Raw genomic sequence first — 21,868 nt, 5'->3', positions numbered from 1 at the left:
GGAGATTGTTTAGAGCGTGTTGAGAGGCTGTAACCTGAACAATCTCCCATGCGCCCTCCTCATGAGTAAAATGACCAACGTCTTCATTCCTTTTGTGTTTATTCATAATAATGTTTGGTGAGATAAATCCAACATTAAATTGGTCCTTCGAGCCGGATGTCAACACACCCGAGGATTCCAGTTGTGGAGCCGACACCCAGTTAAGAGACCGTGGCCACGGCAATTGAGACCCTTTCCGGGACTGGTCTTCGTTCTTCTCAACTGGGATCTGAAGGTTGACGACAATCCACAGGATTGAAGACGACTGGTGAGTTAAAATTTTTTAAATTTTTTTGAAGAATGAATGTATCGCGCGACAAAGAAGTCTGCGGCGAAATAAACCTTGTGTAATACTAGTCACTGGCAAGTAACTGATGGACGGCGGAGTCCGACAAATTCCGCATGGACGGCGGAGTCCTATACGTGCTGAAATTCCGTGTTAAAATAAAAAAAAATAATAAAAAAAATAAAGGACGGCGGAGTCCTAGACGTACTTAAAATTCCGTGCCTTCGTGTTTCCGTGTTTCCATGTTTTCGTGTGTTTGTTAAAACGTTACTAATATCGTGTGTGTGTGTGTGTAAAAGTTTGGATGTAAGAGACTGGATTGTAAGTGACAACTGAGTTTGGAAGCAAAGGCAAGAAACCTCGGCCCCATTCGGGGTAGAAGGTTGAGGTTTACCAGAACTCAGACATTCATTGTCACCCAGTCATATTTTGAATAAAGTCAGTATTAGGTCACTCTAGGTGCAAATAAACTGACTTCCAAATTCACAAAAATGGGAAACAATAACAGTAAAACGAATCCAACAGAAAGCCTGACGTGTAAAGATTGGAAATATGTACAACTACAAAACCCTTCCAAAATAAAACATTTAAACACGTGGATAACCAAATACAGTTTCGCTGGCCAGCTGAATTCGAGAAAATTAGTTCAACTTCGAAACAAAATAAAGGAACGGCACAATAATAATATATCACAAATGGGAAAAGATGGATTTGACGACTTACTTTTTTGGCTAAATATGGCGTCTAAAAGAGAAAAGGAAGAAGAGAAAAAGAAAAACTTAACAGATGAACTAAAAGAACAAACAGAAAAGGATAAAAATATATTGTTCCAAAGACAGGAAGATGACGAGACAGGACTAAAGATAAGAAATGTTAAAACAAAGATAGTTGAAAAACGAAGTGAAAAAAATGATGAGACACAAGCATCAGCGCCCTTGTACCCGGTTTTGCCACCTCATGAGCATCCTCCAACTTGTGAATCAGAAACTCATCGAGTTTTACGATCAGGAGGAGTACAAATGCATTGGTCTAAAAATATGGGGGAAACATTTTCTCCCGTTCCCAAAATGGCAAATACAACCTCAAACGAGGGGGACATGGATTTATATCCGATGATTGAGGTGGCAAATCCAAATGTACAAGAGGATCGCAAAGAGACTATTTTGGTCTATAGAACTTGGACTAATGAGGATGTGAAAAAGGCCGTAGCCGGCCTCATATCCTACAAAGTAGACATTGTCCAGTTTGTTGAGGACATGGAAAATCTTAGACATTCCTACCATTTAAACGGTGCAGAAACACAACAAATTTGGATGACTGCAATGGGGCCTGATTGGCATCTTTGCCGTGGAGATTGGGATCCAAAACATCATGGTGTTATAATGCCACATGATGACAGAGAATTACACCATCGAGTTAGAGCCTTGATAGAAAGAACCACAACCAGGTTCCGCAAAAGGGCGAATTACACGGAAATTGCAAGGATAAAACAAAAAGACGATGAACTATTTGAAGAATACAGGGTTAGAATGACCGCTTGTTTTAAAGCAAACAGCGGATTGACTGAGGATGCAAATCCTCAGGGCCCTTATCAACAACAGTTGAAAAATGCTTTACATGCGAACTCGAGAGAGCACATTAACAAATGGGTCGATAAACATTGGATAAACCTAGCAACTGGCTCTCTGGAGGAATATGTTAATCATGCCCTCCATGCAGAAAGAGTGTTAAGACAGAAAAAAAAAAATAATAATAATGTAGATGTCTTCCTCAACGGAGGAGCAGAAATTTACTATCAAGGCAAAAAGAGAGATCATTTTAGAGGACGCGGCAGAGGCCGTGGGATGGTAAGATATGGTCGAAAATATTATGATAATAACATCTGTTGGTGCTGTGGAAATAAAGGCCACATCGCACGTAACTGCCCGAAGAAAGATAACAAAGAAGACGGTCAAACAACCGCATGACTAAGCCAGCCTGCTTCCCAACACAACAAATCCGCTTCTGTAAACATTATGGAAAATGACGAAGTGGATTTCAATTTACAGGACATTCTAAGTTTGGATACTGAGAAACCTGAAATAATCTTATCAGTAAATGCGAAAGAAATGAACTTTCTTTGCGACACAGGAGCATGTAGAACTGCATGTCGGGAAAAGATTCCAGGTTCCAAACTATCGGGACATAAAGCAATAGTTAGATCAGCAAATGGACAAATTACTTTTGCCATGGAACTTGAGCCTGTGTGGATTAGAGACCCACAGGGGAAAACATGTAGAATGGCAATTTTCGAGGTCCCGGAGTGCCCTGTGAATTTGTTGGGAAGAGATGGCTTATTCCAACTAGGACTTGTACTCATTCCATCATCAAATGGAAATATTTTAGTGAAACGAAAACATGAATTAAAAAGAGAAGATCTCTATATGACACTGGAAAGCAGACAGAATACATTCTATTACACAATCGATATCCCTGACAAACCACCGTTAAACATGGGAGAGACTCTGATGTCTGCAGCCTTGCAGCTTATCACACAAATAGAAGATAAAAAAAACAGTGATGAGCTGCATATAACACTGTGGTACAAAAACACATCGGGTCCAGACTCAGTATATGAAAACAAGTTACGACATGCGACACATGATAACATTACTGTGGATTATCTGTACTCAGACAATAAAGCAAAAGTCGCGGCAGGAATTATTTTATCAGACAAATTAAAGGAACTGTATAAAAATACAAGTGTCCCACATATTTCAATGTGCAAAGATTATGAGTCACAGTGGAAATGTGTGGGAACATTAGTAAAACAAGGACAAGAGGCAGATGATTGGCAACAAATAGAAAACGACCTCGAATACAGTGCATCAACTGGTCTAATCAGGAAGGCAATATTTTGGACAATGCAGGGTGATGAAGGGAGACACATGCATCCTGTATGATTAGACCAGATGATTCTCACTGAAATTGATGAAGAGATGCTGAAAACAGTTCCACAAAAGTTATGGTCCGCAGGACCATTCGATGTAGGCCTTATTAAAGGGGCTTTACCAGTACAAATTAGACCAAAAACGGAATATAGGCCAGGGATTCGTCAATATCCATTAAAACCGGATGCACATGAAGGAATCAAACCGGTAATTGAAGCACTAATTAAAGCAGGAGTTATAGTGGCGTGTCCAGATTCACCATGTAACACACCAATTTTTCCCGTGAAAAAGGCCCCACCTTCAGTCGGTTGGAGGATGGTACAAGATTTGCAAGCTGTAAATTCTGCAGTGATACAGAGAGCAGCATGTGTACCAGATCCACACACATTGTTAAATTCATTAAGAGCAGACGCTACTGTGTTTACAGTAGTGGACATAAGCAATGCTTTCTTTTCTATACCAATAGAAGAGAACAGTCAATTTTGGTTTGCATTCACATTTGAGGGAAAGAAATATACATTTACTAGATTACCACAAGGTTACTGTGAAAGTCCAACAATTTATTCACAAATAATGACAACAAGCATGTCTACATTCACTCCCCCAGGAGGGAGCCAAATCTTATTATATGTCGATGATGTGCTTTTGGCATCTCCAGATGGAGAGACATGCATCAAAGATTCATTAGCCTTACTGCATCATCTAGCAGAGGAGGGACATAAAGTAAACAAAAATAAATTGCAATGGTGTAAAAAGCAAGTCAAATATCTAGGACATAATCTGAGTGTAGGAGGAAGGACTATATTAGAAGACAGAAAAACTATAGTTTTAAAAGCCCCTAAACCGCAAACAAAGAAACATATGATGTCATTTTTAGGTCTGACAAATTATTGTAGAGCATGGATTCCAAACTATGCAGAAATTATTGCACCATTGTCAAAATTGATGTATGAAGCAGACCTTAAAATGACATCACCTGTTCAATGGAATACAGAGGCAGAAAAGGCCTTCTGTGACATTAAACAACATTTGGTGTCCAGTACTGCGCTGGCCCTTCCGGATTATGATAAACCATTCATTCAGATGGTAGATTGTAAACACTATTACATGACCTCCGTACTTACACAACAATACGGTGATAAGCTGAGACCAATAGCTTATTTTTCAACTAGACTAGACAACGTGACGTGTGCATTACCGCATTGTGTCAGAGCAGTTGTGGCAGCTTCAATGGCAATAGAGAGCAGCTCCACAATTGTGTTATTTCATCCATTAACTCTTAAAGTGCCACATACAGTGTCTGCTCTCCTATTGCAAACCAATATGGCGTTTTTATCACCTGCAAGACATTTATCTTGCATGGCCATCTTGCTGTCACAACCACATTTGACTGTTGAGCGATGCACAACCTTAAATCCAGCCACACTAATACCCTTACCTGATGAGGGCACGCAGCATGATTGTCAGGAATTGGCTGAAAAAACTGCTAAATGTAGAAATGATTTGAAAGATCAACCTTTGAATAATGGACAGGTTCTGTATGTAGATGGTTCTTCGAAAAAAAATGAACTAGGAAAGATAAAAACAGGTTACGCAGTAGTAACTGATACTGTTGTGCTAAAAGCTGAGTCGCTACCGTCACACTACTCTGCCCAAGCTGCTGAATTAGTAGCATTAACCGAAGCATGCAAAATGATGATAAACAAGGATGTTACAATCTATACTGATAGCCAATATGCGTATTCCACAGTTCATGTTTTTGCACAATATTGGGATAACAGAGGAATGATTACATCAACAGGGAAACCAGTAACGCATGCTGAATTACTTAAACAATTGTTACAGGCAGTGCAGCATCCACGAAAAGTGGCAATTTGCAAATGTGTTGCACATACATCTGGCACTGACAAAATTTCTCGAGGGAATGCATTTGCGGACAAAACCGCGAAAAAGGCAGCCTATAAACCATTTTTGGGTTTAATAAAAAATATTGAGCAACAGACCTTAGATGACCAAACACTAAAAGATATGCAACAACAGAGTCCACAACAAGAACGCAATTATTGGGAAAAACGAGGTTCAAGGCTACAAAATGATATTTATATTAGCACAGAAGGGAAACAAATACTTCCAAAGAACCTATTCAAATGGGCTGCTATATTGAGCCATGGTGTGTCACATGTCTCAACAGGAGGGATGGTGGCACAGATACATCGACACTTTACAACCTATGGTTTCAATTTATATGCAAAGAATTATTGTAGAGCATGCATGATCTGTGCACGACATAATCCTCAAGGGCAATTACGACCTACTAGAGGTCAATTTCCAGTGCCTACATACCCCTTCCAACGCATTCACATGGATTATATAGAATTAAATCAAAGTGAAGGAAAGAAATACTGTTTGGTTATCATAGATGCATTTTCTAAATGGATCGAATTATTCCCAACAAAATCACCTGATGCTCTGACGGTGGCAAAAGCACTATGTAAAGACATCATTCCAAGATATGGCATACCTGAAACCATTCACAGCGATAATGGGACTCATTTTGTAAATCAAATAATCAAAAAAATAGGAACCATGTTCCACATTAATTTGAAAAACCATTGTGCTTACCACCCTCAGAGTGCAGGTCTCGTGGAAAGAATGAATGGGACAATAAAAAATAGATTGAAAAAATGTATGGAAGAGACAGGAAGGTCATGGACACAGTGTCTGGACCTCGTTAAAATGTACATCAACATTACAAGTACCACAGGTTTAACACCTTACGAAACATTGTTTGGAAGACCTTATAGACTTCCGTTGTTTAAACAAAAATGGGAACTTGATGACGAAACAAACTTAGCTGATTACATGAGAAAGTTGTTAGAGAAACAAAATGATTTAAAAGTATCTGCTGAAAGTAAACATGTTTCCCAGCAGGAAACCAAGTTGGTTGGACCGGGAGACTGGGTCCTAATTCGAAGCATCAAAAAGAAGCACTGGCATTCACCGAAGTGGGAAGGACCGTATCAAGTATTATTGACAACTCCAACAGCCCTAAAAATAGCAGAAAGAAATACGTGGGTTCATTTAACACACTGTAAAAGGGTCATTTCAGCTGAGTACTCAAATAGGGAAGGTGAGCAAAAGTCTGATAACGGAGCGGGAGCAGATGTGTAGATTCTGAAAACGCTTGCTGGTCAGTGAAGAAAAAAGACACCAACCCGTTTAGTGAGAACTCAGCAGAATGGCACACCCACGTTGGTTACGAGATTCGATAAGCTGTTACGCAGCAACTTTGGTTACTATAGTGTTGGTTTTGTTTATGTGGTACGTGGGAAGTCCCACACTAAACGATACAACGCATTTTTTAGATAGGAAATCACCTACCAACTGGACCAATATGACCAACCCAATAATAAAAAATTTGGAAGCATTAACTCGTACCAAAAGGAGTACAGTTGATGATCAGAACTGTGGGCATGACCTCCAAATGCGGCAAAACAGTTTAATATTTTGTGCCCCCCGAAATCAAGATACTTTAATCATAATTCCATATGCGGCTCTCACCAATGAAGCTCAAGAGAATGGGCAGAATTGGGGAGATAAATATGACTGGTATGCATCTATAGGCTTTGGATGGGAATACCTCATTGGTGAAACAGGTTATGATTGGTCCAATTGGTCATTAAAAGCAGCAAAAGAACATAGAAAGAAGTTTAACTTAAGCAAAACGACCCATAATTTAATATTGACATACAAGTCGAGTCACCCAATGTGTTTGATGGTGAGTTTGTGGGCATATACTGCGGGAAAAGATCCCCACTTCCAAGTAGCATTGTGTTATGGGAACCGCGTTAAACCAGAAATGCCATTAAAAACTTCAAAGAAAGGTGGACACATGTTAATGGTTAACAAAATAACTACTGATGATTGGTTCCTTGTAGTCACAGGAGTTTCAGGACAAAATAACAATTGGTTACTATTGGTGGAACAAGCAGCAAATGTAGCAAAAAAAGATTGTGTGGTTTGCATGGGTCCAAGGCCTTTGTTGCGAATAGTTCCGGCACAATTATCACAAAATTGTATTATTCCATTAATGAACGCTACTGTACCAACTAAGGGATGTAAATCATGGGATCGTATATATCCCGTAACAGAAGCAGATAAAAACAAACCGATGTTTTCTACTCTAGTAGCACCAAATAATTTCACTTGTATAAACATGATTAGTAAAGGCAAAAAATTAGGACCACTGAATGACACACAGTGTAAAGTAACCTTAAAAGTCGGACCAAATTTTATGCCAGTATCACGGAGCGACATCTGGTGGTGGTGCGGAGATGATAGACTGTTTGATAGATTACCTAAAGATATATCTGGATTGTGTGCTATTGTCACTTTGATATTGCATGTGTCAGTATACCCTATCCCTGTTCAAGATTTAATGAAAAGGGCACCAATGTTTTTGTCTGATCTAGAACATAGACAAAAAAGAGATTTGTCCTGGCAGGGGCAAAATAATCCGACGTACATCGACGCCATAGGTGTTCCTCGTGGGGTTCCAAATCAATACAAATTGGCTGACCAAGTTGCAGGAGGATTTGAGTCTTTCATATGCTGGTGGTGTACGATTAATAAAAATGTTGATAGGATAAACTACATCCACTTCAATGTACAGAGATTAGGAAATTGGACTCAGAGTGGGTTGGAAGCTGTACATGAGCAGCTCAAGGCTACCTCTTTAATGACGTTCCAGAATCGCATAGCTGTCGACATGCTCCTCGCAAGAGAGGGAGGTGTTTGTGGTATGTTTGGAGAACAATGTTGTACATACATTCCAAACAATACTGCTGCGGATGGCAGCTTGACCAGAGCCATCGATGGTCTACGGACCCTCAATCACAAGATGAAGAGCCACTCTGGGGTAGACACTTCTTTGTGGGACAGCTGGATGGACGTTTTTGGTAAATATAAAACCCTAATTTCACCAATATTGATATCAATTGCTGTTTTTGCAGCCATTCTGACATTTTGTGGATGTTGTTGTATCCCATGCATTCGAGCTTTAATCAGTAGATTAATCACCACAGCCATAACCCCCATGGAGAACCGTATGGAGCTGATGTATCCATTACTGTTTGATAATAAAGATAATGATGATGATAATGATGATGATGATGATTATGCTTTAACTGATTTGTTTCCTGATCCAGATGATTACGATGTTTAAACTATAACATTCATGTATGACAAATCTACTCTGGGTGTAAATGTATTTGTTTCATAAAAATGATTCTACAGTTAAAAATCGAAATGAAGTGACTGTAAGATGATATGAGAATTTGTGCAAATACATGATAAACAGGAGGGAAATGTTAGATATATCTTAGTAGTTATCATTTATTTGCTTAGCTTGCATTAGTATTTTGCATTAGTAGCTTGCATTAGTATTATGGACAATATTTAGATAGAAAGATGTCTCGCCTTCAAGAAGATGACTCAGCAACATTTGATGGAAGGGCGCCTTGACCAAGGACGTGATCGGATGTGGTCGGGGACGGGACAGGTGTCGGCTGGTCCTATGTTTTGTGTTGTGTCTTAATGCTTAGAATATTATGTCTTGTAGAACTCTCCTATTTTCAAATAAATGTAGGAGCGACGGGGGAGATTGTTTAGAGCGTGTTGAGAGGCTGTAACCTGAACAATCTCCCATGCGCCCTCCTCATGAGTAAAATGACCAACGTCTTCATTCCTTTTGTGTTTATTCATAATAATGTTTGGTGAGATAAATCCAACAGCCACATTGAGAGGAGCCAGATGAGTTGCCTAGGGCATCTGATTAGGATGCCTCCTGGACGCCTCCCTGCTGTTCCGGGCATGTCCCATTGAGAGGAGACACCGGGGATGACCCAGGACGCTGGAAAGACTACGTCTTCCGGCCAGCTTGGGAACGTCTCGGGATCCCTCCCGAAAAAGCTGAATGAAGTGGCTAGGGAGAGTGAAGTCTGGGCGCCCCTGCTAAAGCTACTGCCCCCGCAACAAGACCTCAGATAAGCGGAAGAAAATGGATGGATGGACACGTAGACCGAATGGACTAACGTCATAGGGCCAATTGTCCAGTGGAGCATAGTCAAGGTGTTTCGTTTGGGGTTAGTCACTGAGAACGCGCGTATAGTTAGTGTGCAGCATTGTAGCTGGAGCTCACGGCCACAGGCTTGTATCAGTGTCAGAAGCTGGTTGAACACCGCGTGGGACATAACAGTGATGTCCGCCGCGGGGTCAATCAGAGCTTCGTGGATAAGTTCATGTTCAAGCGTAACGGTCAAACAGAAATTCCAGGAAGTACATTGAGTAGTTAGCTCGCTCAACAGCTGGCAGAATGGCACAAAGTTATTCAGTAGCGTAATGTCACGCGAGTCAGGGGGCTCGCCTGGGTCTCGTCGGACGATTAAGACAGCACGAGAGGAATCTAGGGATTGGTCGTCACAAAGTGGTCTGCTAAGGTTATTGTGAGGGGAAGTTGTCGTGGGGTCTTCCGGAGTCACAGAGGGACTGGACAAATCATTAGGGGAACAATGGAGGTTACCCGGTTGACCTATCGAGTCCTCTGTGGCTCCATCCAACCCAGTCTTTGGACAGGCTGTGGAGCACCTCAAGCAGTTCTTCTGCAGTTTGGGAGCTGTGAGCTCGGGGGCCGTTTTCCCGGTGGTCACTAGTTGTTGTAGGGTCTCGGTTAGATGAGTCAGATGTAGGCTGGTCGTTGCATGTACACTGTTTCGACGGGTAGTTTTGACGCGAATTAGAGTTACGGTGTTGTTGGTTACGAGGACCATTGTTGTGCGCGGGCTGAAATTGGTTGTTCGGATTAAACAATTTGTTTTGGTTGTGGGGTTTAACATCGCAAGAACTTTGTGTGTCAGTCGCACGCGTGTCACACGTAGCTCCTTCTAATTCCATCTGCGGCGGTTCGTCCATGGCGAGGACGTCGGAGTCTTGTGCTTTAGAGGGAGGGTGTTTTTGTTTAGCGAAACCTTTGGTGGCGAGTTCACGCAGTTGGGCACTGGACAGTGTGCGCAGGCACGCTGCCACACCCAACTAGTGGCTTGTATGTGGATGTAGGTTTTCTACAAAAAGTGTTAAATATTACTAGATATTTGACCACAAGTAACGTTATAACAGTCAAATCATGTTCTTCTTTGTGGATTGGGGGGGACATACACCTGGTGAGGACATGCAACAACTAACCATTAGAACAAGAAATGTGACTTTTATTGCTTAGTGACTGTTTTTATGTTTTTATTCCTCAAAAGGCTGTTAATTGACTCTTGTCGTTGTCGTACTAGAGCGGCACCAACTACCAGAGACAAATTTCTTGTGTTTTTGACATACTTGGCAAATAAAGATGATTCTGATAGAGAACAATGAATAATGAAAATATTGTATAAAAATATTGTCCATCCATCCATCCATCAATTTTCTACCGCTTATCAGAGGTCGGGCCGCAGGGGCAGTAGCTTCAGCAGGGACGCCCAGACTTCCCTCTCCCCAGCCACTTCATCCAGCTCTTCCGGGGGGATCCCGAGGCGTTCCCAGGCCAGCCGAAGGACGTAGTCTCTCCAGCGTGTCCTGGGTCCCCGGAGTCTCCTCCTGGTGGGACGTGCCAGGAACACCTCAGGGAGGCATCCGAATCAGATGCCCCGCCCTTTTCTGACTGAGGACCATGGTCTCAGATTTGGAGGTGCTGATTCTCATCCCAGCCGCTTCACACTCGGCTGCGAACTGCTCCAGTGACAGTTGGAGGTCATGGCTTGATGAATCCAACAGAACCACATCATCTGCAAAAAGCGGACCCCCTCTATGCCTCGGCTGCGCCTAGAACTTCTGTCCATAAAGGTTATGAACAGAATCGGTGACAAAGGGCAGGCTTGGCGGAGTCCAACCCTCACCGGAAACTAGTCCGACTTACTGCCGGAGATGCGGACCAAACTCTGACTCCGGTCGTACAGGGACCGAACAGCCCGTAACAGGGTGTTCGATACCCAATACTGCCAAAGCACCCCCCACAGCACCCCCCGAGGGACACGTTCGAACGCCTTCTCCAAGTCTACAAAACACATGTAGACTGGTTGGGCGAACTCCCATGCACCCTCGAGGACCCTGCCAGGGGTGTAGAGCTGGTCCACTGTTCCACGGCCAGGACGAAAACCACACTGCTCCTCCTGAATCTGAGATTCAACTTCCCGACGGACCCTCCTCTTCAGCACCCCTAAATAGACCTTACCAGGGAGGCTGAGGAGTGTGATCCCCCTGTAGTTGGAACACACCCTGCCAATCCAGAGGCACTGTCCCCGATGTCCACGCGATGTTGCAGAGGCGTGTCAACCAGGAATGCCCTACAACATCCAGAGCCTTGAGGAACTCCAGGCGAATGTCATCCACTCCCGGAGCTTGCCACCGAGGAGCTTTTTAACCAACTCTGTGACCTCAACCCCAGAGATAGGAGAGCCTGCCTCAGAGAACCCACACTCTGCTCCCTCTTGGGAAGGCGTGTCGGTGGAATTGAGGAGGTCTTCGAAGTATTCTCCCCACCGGCTCACAACGTCCCGAGTCGAGGTCAGCAGCGCCCCATCCTCACTATACACACTGTTGATGGTGCACTGCTTCCCCCTCCTGAGACGCCTGACCAGAATTTCCTCAAAGCCGTCCGGAAGTCTTTCTCCATGGCCTCACCAAACTCCTCCCATGCCCGAGTTGTTGTCAGTGACCACCAAAGCTTGATTCCACTTGGCCAGCCAGTAAACATCACCTGCCTCAGGAGTGCCACATGCCAAAAATAGAAGAAGGAGTCCCGATAGGACTCCTTCTTCAGCTTGACGGCATCCCTCACGGTTGGTGTCCACCAACAGGTTCGGGGATTGCCGCCACGACAGGCACAGACCACTTTACGGCCACAGCTCCGGTCGGCCGCCTCAGCAATGGAGGCGCGGAACATGGTCCACTCGGACTCGATGTTTCCTGCCTCCCCCGGAACATGAGCAAAGTTCTGTCGGAGGTGGGAGTTGAAACTCCTTCTGACAGGGGATTCCGCCAGACGTTCCCAGCAGACCCTCACAATACGTTTGGGCCTGCCACGTCGGACCGGCATCTTCCCCCACCATCGGACCCAACTCACCACCAGGTGGATGATCAGTTGACAGCTCCGCCCCTCTCTTTACCCGAGTGCCCAAGACATGCGGCCGCAAGTCCGATGACACAACCAAAAAGTCGATCATCGAACTGCTACCTAGGGTGCACATGTGGACACCCTTATGCTTGAACATGGTGTTCGTTATGGACAATCCGTGATGAGCACAGAAGTCCAATAACAGAACACCGCTCGGGTTCTGATCGGGGGGTCGTTCCTCCCAATCACGCCCTTCCAGGTCTCACTGTCATTGCCCACGTGAGCATTAAATCCCCCAGCAGAACGATAGAGTCCCCAGCGGGCGCGCTCTCCAGCACCCCCTCCAAGGACTCCAAAAAGGGTGGGTACTCTGAACTGCTGTTTGGTGCATAGGCACAAACAACAGTCAGGACCCGTCCCCCCACCCAAAGGCGGAGGGAGGCTACCCTCTCGTCCACCGGGGTGAACCCCAACGTACAGGCGCCGAGCCGGGGAGCAATAAGTATAGCCACACCTTCTCGGCGCCTCTCACCGTGGGCAACTCCAGAGTGGAAGAGAGTCCAACCCCTCTCGAGACGACTGGTACCAGAGCCCAAGCTGTGTGTGGAGGCGAGTCCGACTATATCTCGTCGGAACTTCTCGACCTCATACAACAGCTCGGGCTCCTTTCCCTGCCAGAGAGGTGACATTCCACGTCCCTTGAGCCAGGTTCTGTAGCCGGGGATCGGATCGCCAAGGTTCCCGCCTTCGGCCACCGCCCAGCTTGCACTGCACCCGACCCCTATGTCCCCTCCCACAGGTGGTGAGCCCATGGGAAGGGGGACCCACATTACCCTTTCGGAAACCTGAATCCATTAATTGTACTCGTCATAGGGAGTTTTGGAGCCATGCTTTCTCTGGTCCCTCACCTAGGACCTGTTTGCCATGGGTGACCCTACCAGGGGCATGAACCCCCAGACAACTTAGCTCCTAGGATCATTGGGACACACAAACCCCTCCACCACGATAAGGTGATGGCTCAAGGAGGGCAAAAAATATTTTACAAATTGTAAACATACTGTACAAATCTGCAATGTAGCGGGACGGCATAGCAACAACCATCATACAGTATAGCAGAGAATTACTGTATCTGTACTCTGTGACAATACGTTGCAGGGACTCATTGTTCCAGGGCTGGGACTCATTGTTTCCAGACGTGCAATCTGGGAATCACAGTCTCAAGTGTAATACATACAGCGGCTGAAATAAGTATTTAAGACGTCACTATTTTTCCTCATTAAATATATTTCCAAAGGTGCTATTGACTTGAAGATTTCACCAGATGTTGGGAACAACCTAAGTAATCCATTCATACAAAGAAAGTAGAACAAATATGATTAGAAATTAAGTTGTGTGCAATAATTGTGAAATTACACAGGGAAAAAGTATTGAACACGCCAACTGGTATTTATATAATACTTTGTACAAAAGCCTTTGTTTGCAATGACAGCTTCAAGACGCCTCCTGTATGGAGAAACCAGTCGCATGCATTGCTCGTGTGATTTTGGCCCATTCCTCCACACAAGCAGTCTTCAAACCTTGAAGGTTCCATGGGCTTCTTTTATGGACCTTGGGTTTCAGTGCTTTCCATAGATTTTTGATTGGATTCAGGTGATTGGCTGGGCCATTCTAGCACCTTTATTTTTTTCTGTGAAACCAATTGAGAGTTTCCTTGGCAGTATGTTTTGGATCATTATCCTGCTGAAATATCCACCATCCAACTAGACTATATTCTCCCAGTATTTAACTGGTTTGTCCAAATGTTGTTCAGCACACTAAACAAGCTTTGACATGCGTTTTTTTTAGCATGCATCCAGGCCATGGCGGCAGAGTGCATTATTTGCTGTTTTCCTTGTGACAACAGTACCTGCTAATTCCAGGTCTTTTTGAAGCTCTCCACAGGTGGTCATTGGCTCTTGGACAACTCTTCTGATTATTCTTTGCACTCCTCTGTCAGAAATCTTGCAAGGAGCACCTGATCGCGGCAAATGTAAGGTGGAATGATTGGCTTTCCACGAATTATGGCCCCAACCGTGCTCACATTTAGAAGCTTAGATATGCGCCTGTAACCAATGCCATCGTTATGTTTCTCAACAATTAGTTTGCGATGGTCTTGAGACAGCTCTCTGCTCTTACCCATTATGAGATGTGTCTTGACTCACACCTTGGCAATGAGACCTTTTTGTCGGCCATCAATTTGGACTGAACCAGCTGGTATTCATTTGCACTGACAAGGGGCTGGATTGTAATGTTTGATTACTGATAGATTTTAGGTGTTGTCTTGGCTTCCATGCCATTTTGCACCTACCTTTCTTCATGTGTTCCCTTCTTATTCCCTGTGTCATTTCACATTTTTACACACAACTTAATTTCTGATCTTATTTGTTCTTCTTTCTTTGTATGTATGGATTACTTAGGTTGTTCAGAACATCTGGTGAAATTTTCAGGTCAATAGCACCCTTGGAAGTATATTTAGAGAGACAAATAGTGATGTGTTAAATACTAATTTCAGCCGCTGTGTGTCTATGATAGATAGACAGACAGGCAGACAGACACAGACACACACACACACACAGTTAATATCCATCCATCCATCCATTTTCCGTACTGCTTATCCTCAATGGGGTTGCGGGCATGCTGGAGCCTATCCCAGCTAACTGAGTGAGAGGTGGGGTACTCCCTGAACTGGTCGTCAGCCAGTCACAGGGCATATACAGTATAAACAACCATTCACACTCACATTCACACCTACGGGCAATTTAGAGTCTTCAATTAACCTATCATGCACGTTTTTGGGATCTGAGAGGAAACCAGAGTACCCGGAAAAAACCCACGCATGCGGGGCGAGAACATGCAAACTCAACACAGGGGAGGCCGGATTTGAGCCCAGGTCCTCAGAACTGTGAAGCAGATGTGCTAACCACTTGTTCATGCTTATGTTTTTAGAATAAAACAGAACTGATATCTCACCATGCTTCAATCGGAATGAGTTGAGGTCGACTTCAATCCCTTCCACATGTGGCCAGGGTACAACAGGCTTAAATTGGTTTGCTCCGTCTCCTTTGGGCAGCAATCCATCATCCTGTCGTGAGTGAATATCACATTCATAATTAGAAATCAGATTTATACTCTAATATAGAGTCTTCCTAACCATCATTAGCACCCTCAAGTTTAATACTAAACGTTGACTCTCTCTTGTAGGAATTGAATCAAGTGAAACAAAATTTTTTGATAGAGAACTTGTGCTTGATACAAAACTGCAAATGAAACAAAAATAGACCTTTTTGGCAATGTACCAAACAGTATGTTTCCAGATGGCGCAATGAAGCCTTTAAGGAACACCCTGCCAACAGTCAAGCATGGTGGAGGATCCATCATCCTGTGGGGCTGCTTTGCTACATCTGGTAGTGGAGGCCCTGACCGTACCACAGGTGTCATGAAATCAGAAAATTATCAACAGATTTTAGAGCTAAGTGTCTTGAGGTTTGAGGGGAAGAGCATGGATCCTCCAGCAAGACAAAGACCCAAAGCACACATCCAAAAGCACTGAGGAATGGTTGAAAAGGGAAACAAATGACTGTTTTAAAATGGCCAGCAATGGGTCCTGATCTCAATCAAGTGAAAATCTTTGGGGGGAGCTGAAATCTGTCACTAGGGAAAAGAACTCTGTTCATGCTCTTAAACATTTGAAAACTGCAAAGGACAAGGGAGAAAATACCACCTGAGAAGTGCAAAAAGCTTCTAGATGGATCCAAGAAACCTTTGGAGGCTGTCATCGCTGCCAAAGGGTGTGCAACCAAATATTAAGGATGGGGACAAAATTTGATGCACATACTGCTATCTGTTTTGTTCTTTGAAATTACAATATCATAGTTGAAAAACATATTTGTTCTTTGTTAAATTACGTTGGACCTCCAATTAAAAGATCCTGATATAAGTTTGACATATTTCCATTTATTTCTGAAGATATACAGGTTATGCAAAAAAATAAAGGGGGGCCAATAATGGTGAGCAGGACGGTATACAGTACATTTCCACATAAGCCTACACACCTGTGTTCTCCAAAGTTTTTGAGATACAAAAAAAATTAAGACAAATCATTTAAACTTTTTCCACCAATTACGATGCACATTGATTTCATTTGGAGTAGGGATGGGAATTGATAAGATTCTTCCAATTCAGATTCCATTTTCGATACTGCTTCACGACATGATTCTCTCTCATTTGGAAAAAAGAACAGGAATAATTACCATAATTTATCGATTATAACGCACTCAATTATAACACACACTCCATATTTTCACGATTGTTGCCTGAAAAAAAACAATACTTTAATGGAACACGCACCCAAATTTTGCCCAAACCTTACTCTCCTAACCCGCTCAACTAATTTTTTTTAAATCAATACAATTTTAGTACTTTCACAACGAACACAATATTTTCTCTCTCAAACAGTTGCGCAAGTTTGAGCTACAATCTTTGAAGGGAAGCAATAAGCTAAAGGATCACAATACAAGTGTCAGTATTTGTCATTAGATTTATTATGGGATCATTGTCATGCTGAAAGACCCAGCCACATTTCATCTTCAATGCCCTTGCTGATGGAAGGAGGTTTTCACTCAAAATTACACGATACATGGGCCCCATTCATTCTTTCCTTTACACGGATCAGTCGTCCTGGTCACTTTGCAGAAAAACAGCCCCAAAGCATGAAGTTCTTTGGATGAAAATCGGCATTCTTTCTCCTCCAAACACGACAAGTTGAGTTTTTACCAAAAAGTTCTATTTTGGTTTCATCTGACCATATGACATTCTCCCAATCCTCTTCTGGATCATCCAAATGCTCTCTAGCAAACTTCAGACATCTACTGGCTTAAGCAGGGGGACATGTCTGGCACTGCAGGATTTGAGTCCCTGGTGGCGTAGTGTGTTACTTATGGTAGCCTTTGTTACTTTGGTCCCAGTTTTCTGCAGGCCATTCACTAGGTCCCTGGTCCCAGTTTTCTGCAGGCCATTCACTAGGTCCCCCAGTGTGGTTCTGAGAATTTTGCTCACCGTTCTTGTGATCATTTTGACCCCACAGGGTGAGATCTTGCATGGAGACCCAGATCGAGGGAGATTATCAGTGGTCTTTGACACTGAACAAAAATATAAACGCAACACTTGTTTTTGCTCCTATTTTTCATGAGCTGGACTCCAAGATCTAAAACTATTTCTCCATAGAGAAAAGGCCATTTCCCTCAAATACTGTTCACAAATCTGTCTAAATCTGTGTTAGTGAGCATTTCTCCTTTGTCGAGATCATCCATCCCACCTCACAGGAGTGGCATATCAAGATGCTGATTAGTAAAGCAACTAAGGAAGTAATCAGTAAAGCAACTAAGTTACTTTTAAGTTCAAGTAATCATAAAAGTTACTTTTTCAAGGTAACTGTGGCAACACTGCAAAGGATGAGTCAACAGAGTTAGGTTACGCGTGGGGGGGCTGCAGGTTTGGTTCGCTTCCGAAATAGTCTTTTCGGGGTGCAAATGTAAACTCAGAAGATTCTGACGACTGCACGTAGGCTTTTCCCAACATGGAGTGCCGTTTCCAAGCGAAAATAGGATCGATACGGTCTCAAATGTTGATGGCTCTGATGCCAGAAGTTCGATTCTCAAAATTAAATATTGATACTTTGCATACTTTGGGGGACTGTATTTTCAGTATCATAGCAGAAAGGAAATCGGTGGTACGGATCATTAGCAGACACACAAAAAGGAGCACATCGTGGAACAATTTCTGTACAGCAAAAAAGTCAAAATATTTTTACCCGCCACAAATAAATGTATATGTGGGAAACCCTGTATTTGGACATCAGGAGCTTCATAATGAATGATAAGATGTTGCTTCACAATGTAAACAGCCGGGAGCTTCACAATACAGGGCTGACTAAAAGCAGTGTGATGAACACGAAGGATGGATAAAGTTTTCAACAAAGTCTTCATCACTGCTGGTAGAAACAATTAGTTTAGCTGCAGCCCCCAGCTAACAGCAGAAACGTTGATCGGTAGCGCCTACCTGAGGGAAGGAGCTGGAAGAGCTGGTGACCGGGGTGCAGACGGTCCGAGAGGATTTTGCACGCCCTTGTCTTAGTTCTGGCAGCGTGCAAGTCCTCAATGGTGGGTAGGGGGGTACCGACAATCCTTTCAGCAGTTTTGATTGTCCGTTGCAGTCGGAGTTTGTCCTTTTTTGTAGAAGCACCAAACCAGACTGTGATGGAAGAACACAGGACTGATTCGATGACCGCTGTGTAGAACTGTCTCAGCAGCTCCAGTGGCAGGCCGTGCTTTCTCAGAAGCCGCAGGAAGTACATCCTCTGCTGGGCCTTTTTGAGGACGGAGTTGATGTTAGTCACCCACTTCAGGTCCTGAGAGATTGTAATTCCCAGGAACTTGAAGGTCGCGACGGTTGACACAAGGCAGCTGGACAACGTGAGGGGCAGCTGTGGCGAAGGATGCCTCCTGAAGTCCACGATCATCTCTACCGTCTTGAGCGTGTTCAGCTCCAGGTTGTGTCGGCCGCACCACAGCTCCGGCCACTCCGCTTCCTGTCGATATGCAGACTCGTCACCGTCCTTGATGAGGCCGATGACAGTGGTGTCATCTGCAAACTTCAGGAGCTTGACAGTCGGGTTCGCTGAGGTGCAGTCGTTCGTGTAGAGAGAGAAGAGCAGCGGAGAGAGGACACAACCTTGGGGCGCCCCAGTGCTGATGCTGCGTGTGTATGAGGTGGCCTCCCCCAGCCTGACCTGCTGTGTCCTGCCCGTCAGAAAGCTGTAAATCCACTGGAAGATGGCAGGTGAGACGCTGAGCTGGAGAAGCTTGGTTGAAAGGAGTTCATGGATGATGGTGTTGAACGCTGAGCTGAAGTCCACGAACAGGATCCTCGCGTAGGTCCCTGCACTGTCGAGGTGTTCTAGGATGAAGTGCAGTCCCATGTTGACTGCATCATCCGCAGACCTGTTCGCTTGGTAGGCAAACTGCAGGGAGTTCAGCAGGGGACCTGTGACACTCTTGAGGTGGTCCAGCACGAGACGTTCAAAGGACTTCATGACCACAGATGTCAAAGCAACAGGCCTGTAGTCATTCAGACCAGAGATTTCAGGTTTCTTGGGGACTGGAATGATGGTGGAGCGTTTGAAACAGGATGGAACTTCGCACATTTCCAAAGATCTGTTGAAGATCTGAGTGAAGACTGGAGCGAGCTGGTCCGCGCAGACTTTGAGGCAGGATGGGGACACATGGTCCGGTCCTGCTGCTTTGTTAATCTTCTGTTGTTTGAATATGCGTCTCACATCCTGTTCATGGATGGTTAACGCAGAAGTCAGAGGTGTGGTTGTGGTCGCGGGTGCGGCCGGGTGGGTGTGTGGAGTGAAACTGTCCTTTTTAAATCTGCAATAGAAGGTATTCAAGTCGTTGGCTAGTGTGCTATTGTTCTCAGCTTGGGGGGATCGTCGCTAGTAATTATTCAGCGAATGGAATGCATGCCAGACTGATTTTGAGTCATTCGCGCTAAACTGTTTTTCCAACTTTGCTGCATAGATCCTCTTTGCAATGTTAATTTCTTTAGTAAGCTGGTTTCTAGCTCGATTATACAGGGCCCTGTCCTCGCTCTGATATGCATCTTCCTTAGCTTGGCGAAGCTGCTTAAGTTTAGCAGTGAACCACGGCTTGTGGTTGTTGAATGTCCGAAATGATTTTGTTGGTACACAAACCTCTTCACAGAAACTGATATAGGATGTGACAGTGTCCGTATATTCATCCAGGCTGCCAGCTGAATTTTCAAAGACACTCCAGTCTGTGCAGTCTAAACAGCTTTGAAGTTCCATCTTGGCTTCATTGGTCCACTTTTTGACTGTTTTCACTGTAGGCTTCGCACATTTAAGTTCTTGCCTGTACGTCGGTATTAAGTGAATTAAGCAATGATCAGACGAGCCCAGGGCTGCACGAGGTATAGCACGGTATGAGTTTTTTACCGTAGTGTAGCAGTGGTCTAAAGTATTATTTTCCCTGGTAGGCCAGTCGATGTGCTGCTTGTATTTAGGGAGTTCGTGGTTGAGTTTAGCTTTGTTAAAGTCCCCGAGAATAATGAGGGGTGAGTCCGGGTGTTTTTTTTCAATTTCGTTGACTTGTTCGGCGAGCGTTAGCAATGCGGCGTTCGTGTTAGCTTGAGGCGTAATATAGACTCCAGCCAGTATAAACGATGCAAACTCACGTGTGGAGTAGAATGGTTTACAGTTCAAAAACAGCGACTCCAAATGCAGTGTGTGCTGAGCACCGTGACGTCCGTACACCATTTTTCGTTGATATGGAGGCATATCCCGCCGCCCTTCGTTTTCCCCGATGATTCCATGTCGCGGTCCGCTCGATGAATGTGGAAGCCGGGAAGCGTGACGGCACCATCGGGTACAGCGTCGCAAAGCCAGTTCTCCGTGAACCACATGGCCGCGGAACGTCCGAAGTCTTTACTGGTCTTTAACAGAAGATGAAGCTCGTCCATTTTGTTGGGTAGGGAGCGTACATTCGCGAGGTGGATCGACGGGAACGCCAATCTGTGTCCTCGCTTGCGGAGTTTCACCTGAATGCCGGCTCGTTTCCCTCTGTGGCGCCGCTTCCGCCTCCATGCGCCGAAAACCGCGGACGCCGCTCCGGTGAGTAACTCGGGGAAAAAACTGAGCGGATTTTCGAAAGTTGGTGACAGAAAGTCCGGAGTATCCTCCTTGATGGTTAGCAGGTCTCCCCTTGTGTAAGTGAGTCGTGTAAGATCTCCAAAGACGGACGAAAAACACAAAATCAAAGACAATACTAGAGAGCGAGTTACTGAGGCGACCACACTGGTAGGCGCCATCTTGGATATTATTTTTGTTGCATTAACAGGTACGTCAGGCCCACTATTTATTTTGGTAGCTCCATTCAAAATTCGTATTATAGGGATGCACTCCGCACAGTCAGGGTGAAAACATGTATCATATCGAATGTCACAGGTTATAGCAAACTAAACCAAAATTCACCATCCCTAGAAATTTTCAAACATTATGTAACAAACAATCAAGAAACAACATTTATTTCAAAGTATTTTTCCAAATGTTTAATGAATCTATGTAATGCATGAGGACTGAACTAAATGGAATTTTCAAACATATTTTAATTTATTGAGATGTGCCTATATGTTGTCAATTGTAATTGTTCAATCCATCAACCTTAACGATCCCTTTTTTTTTGGCTATTCTTTATGAATGCACACCAGTCTGAATAGACAATTACAACATGTCATGTGACAAATTATTTGGGCATATTGGACAATACCTACATGACCGTAGAGTTTTTATTTGTCGTTACTTGGGGGGGATGTCTGTTTTTTATTGACTGCAAACTGAAC

General features: G+C 44.0%; 1 protein-coding gene across 3 annotated transcripts in view; it reads right to left on the bottom strand.

The window, feature by feature from the left end:
• galnt7 (UDP-N-acetyl-alpha-D-galactosamine: polypeptide N-acetylgalactosaminyltransferase 7) overlaps positions 1 to 21,868 on the bottom strand; it is a 123,860-nt gene that overhangs the window by 98,845 nt on the left and 3,147 nt on the right. For all 3 annotated transcript variants that reach the window (XM_061678676.1, XM_061678678.1, XM_061678679.1), the window contains exon 2: positions 15,422 to 15,533. In XM_061678676.1, coding sequence (XP_061534660.1) covers positions 15,422 to 15,533 — 112 coding nt within the window. The remainder of the gene's footprint in view (positions 1 to 15,421; positions 15,534 to 21,868) is intronic.

The sequence above is a fragment of the Phycodurus eques genome, chromosome 6, assembly GCF_024500275.1.
Source record: "Phycodurus eques isolate BA_2022a chromosome 6, UOR_Pequ_1.1, whole genome shotgun sequence".
NCBI lineage: Eukaryota > Metazoa > Chordata > Actinopteri > Syngnathiformes > Syngnathidae > Phycodurus > Phycodurus eques.
Note: the sequence above shows the minus strand (reverse complement) of the source record. Positions and strands in the feature narration are given on the sequence as shown.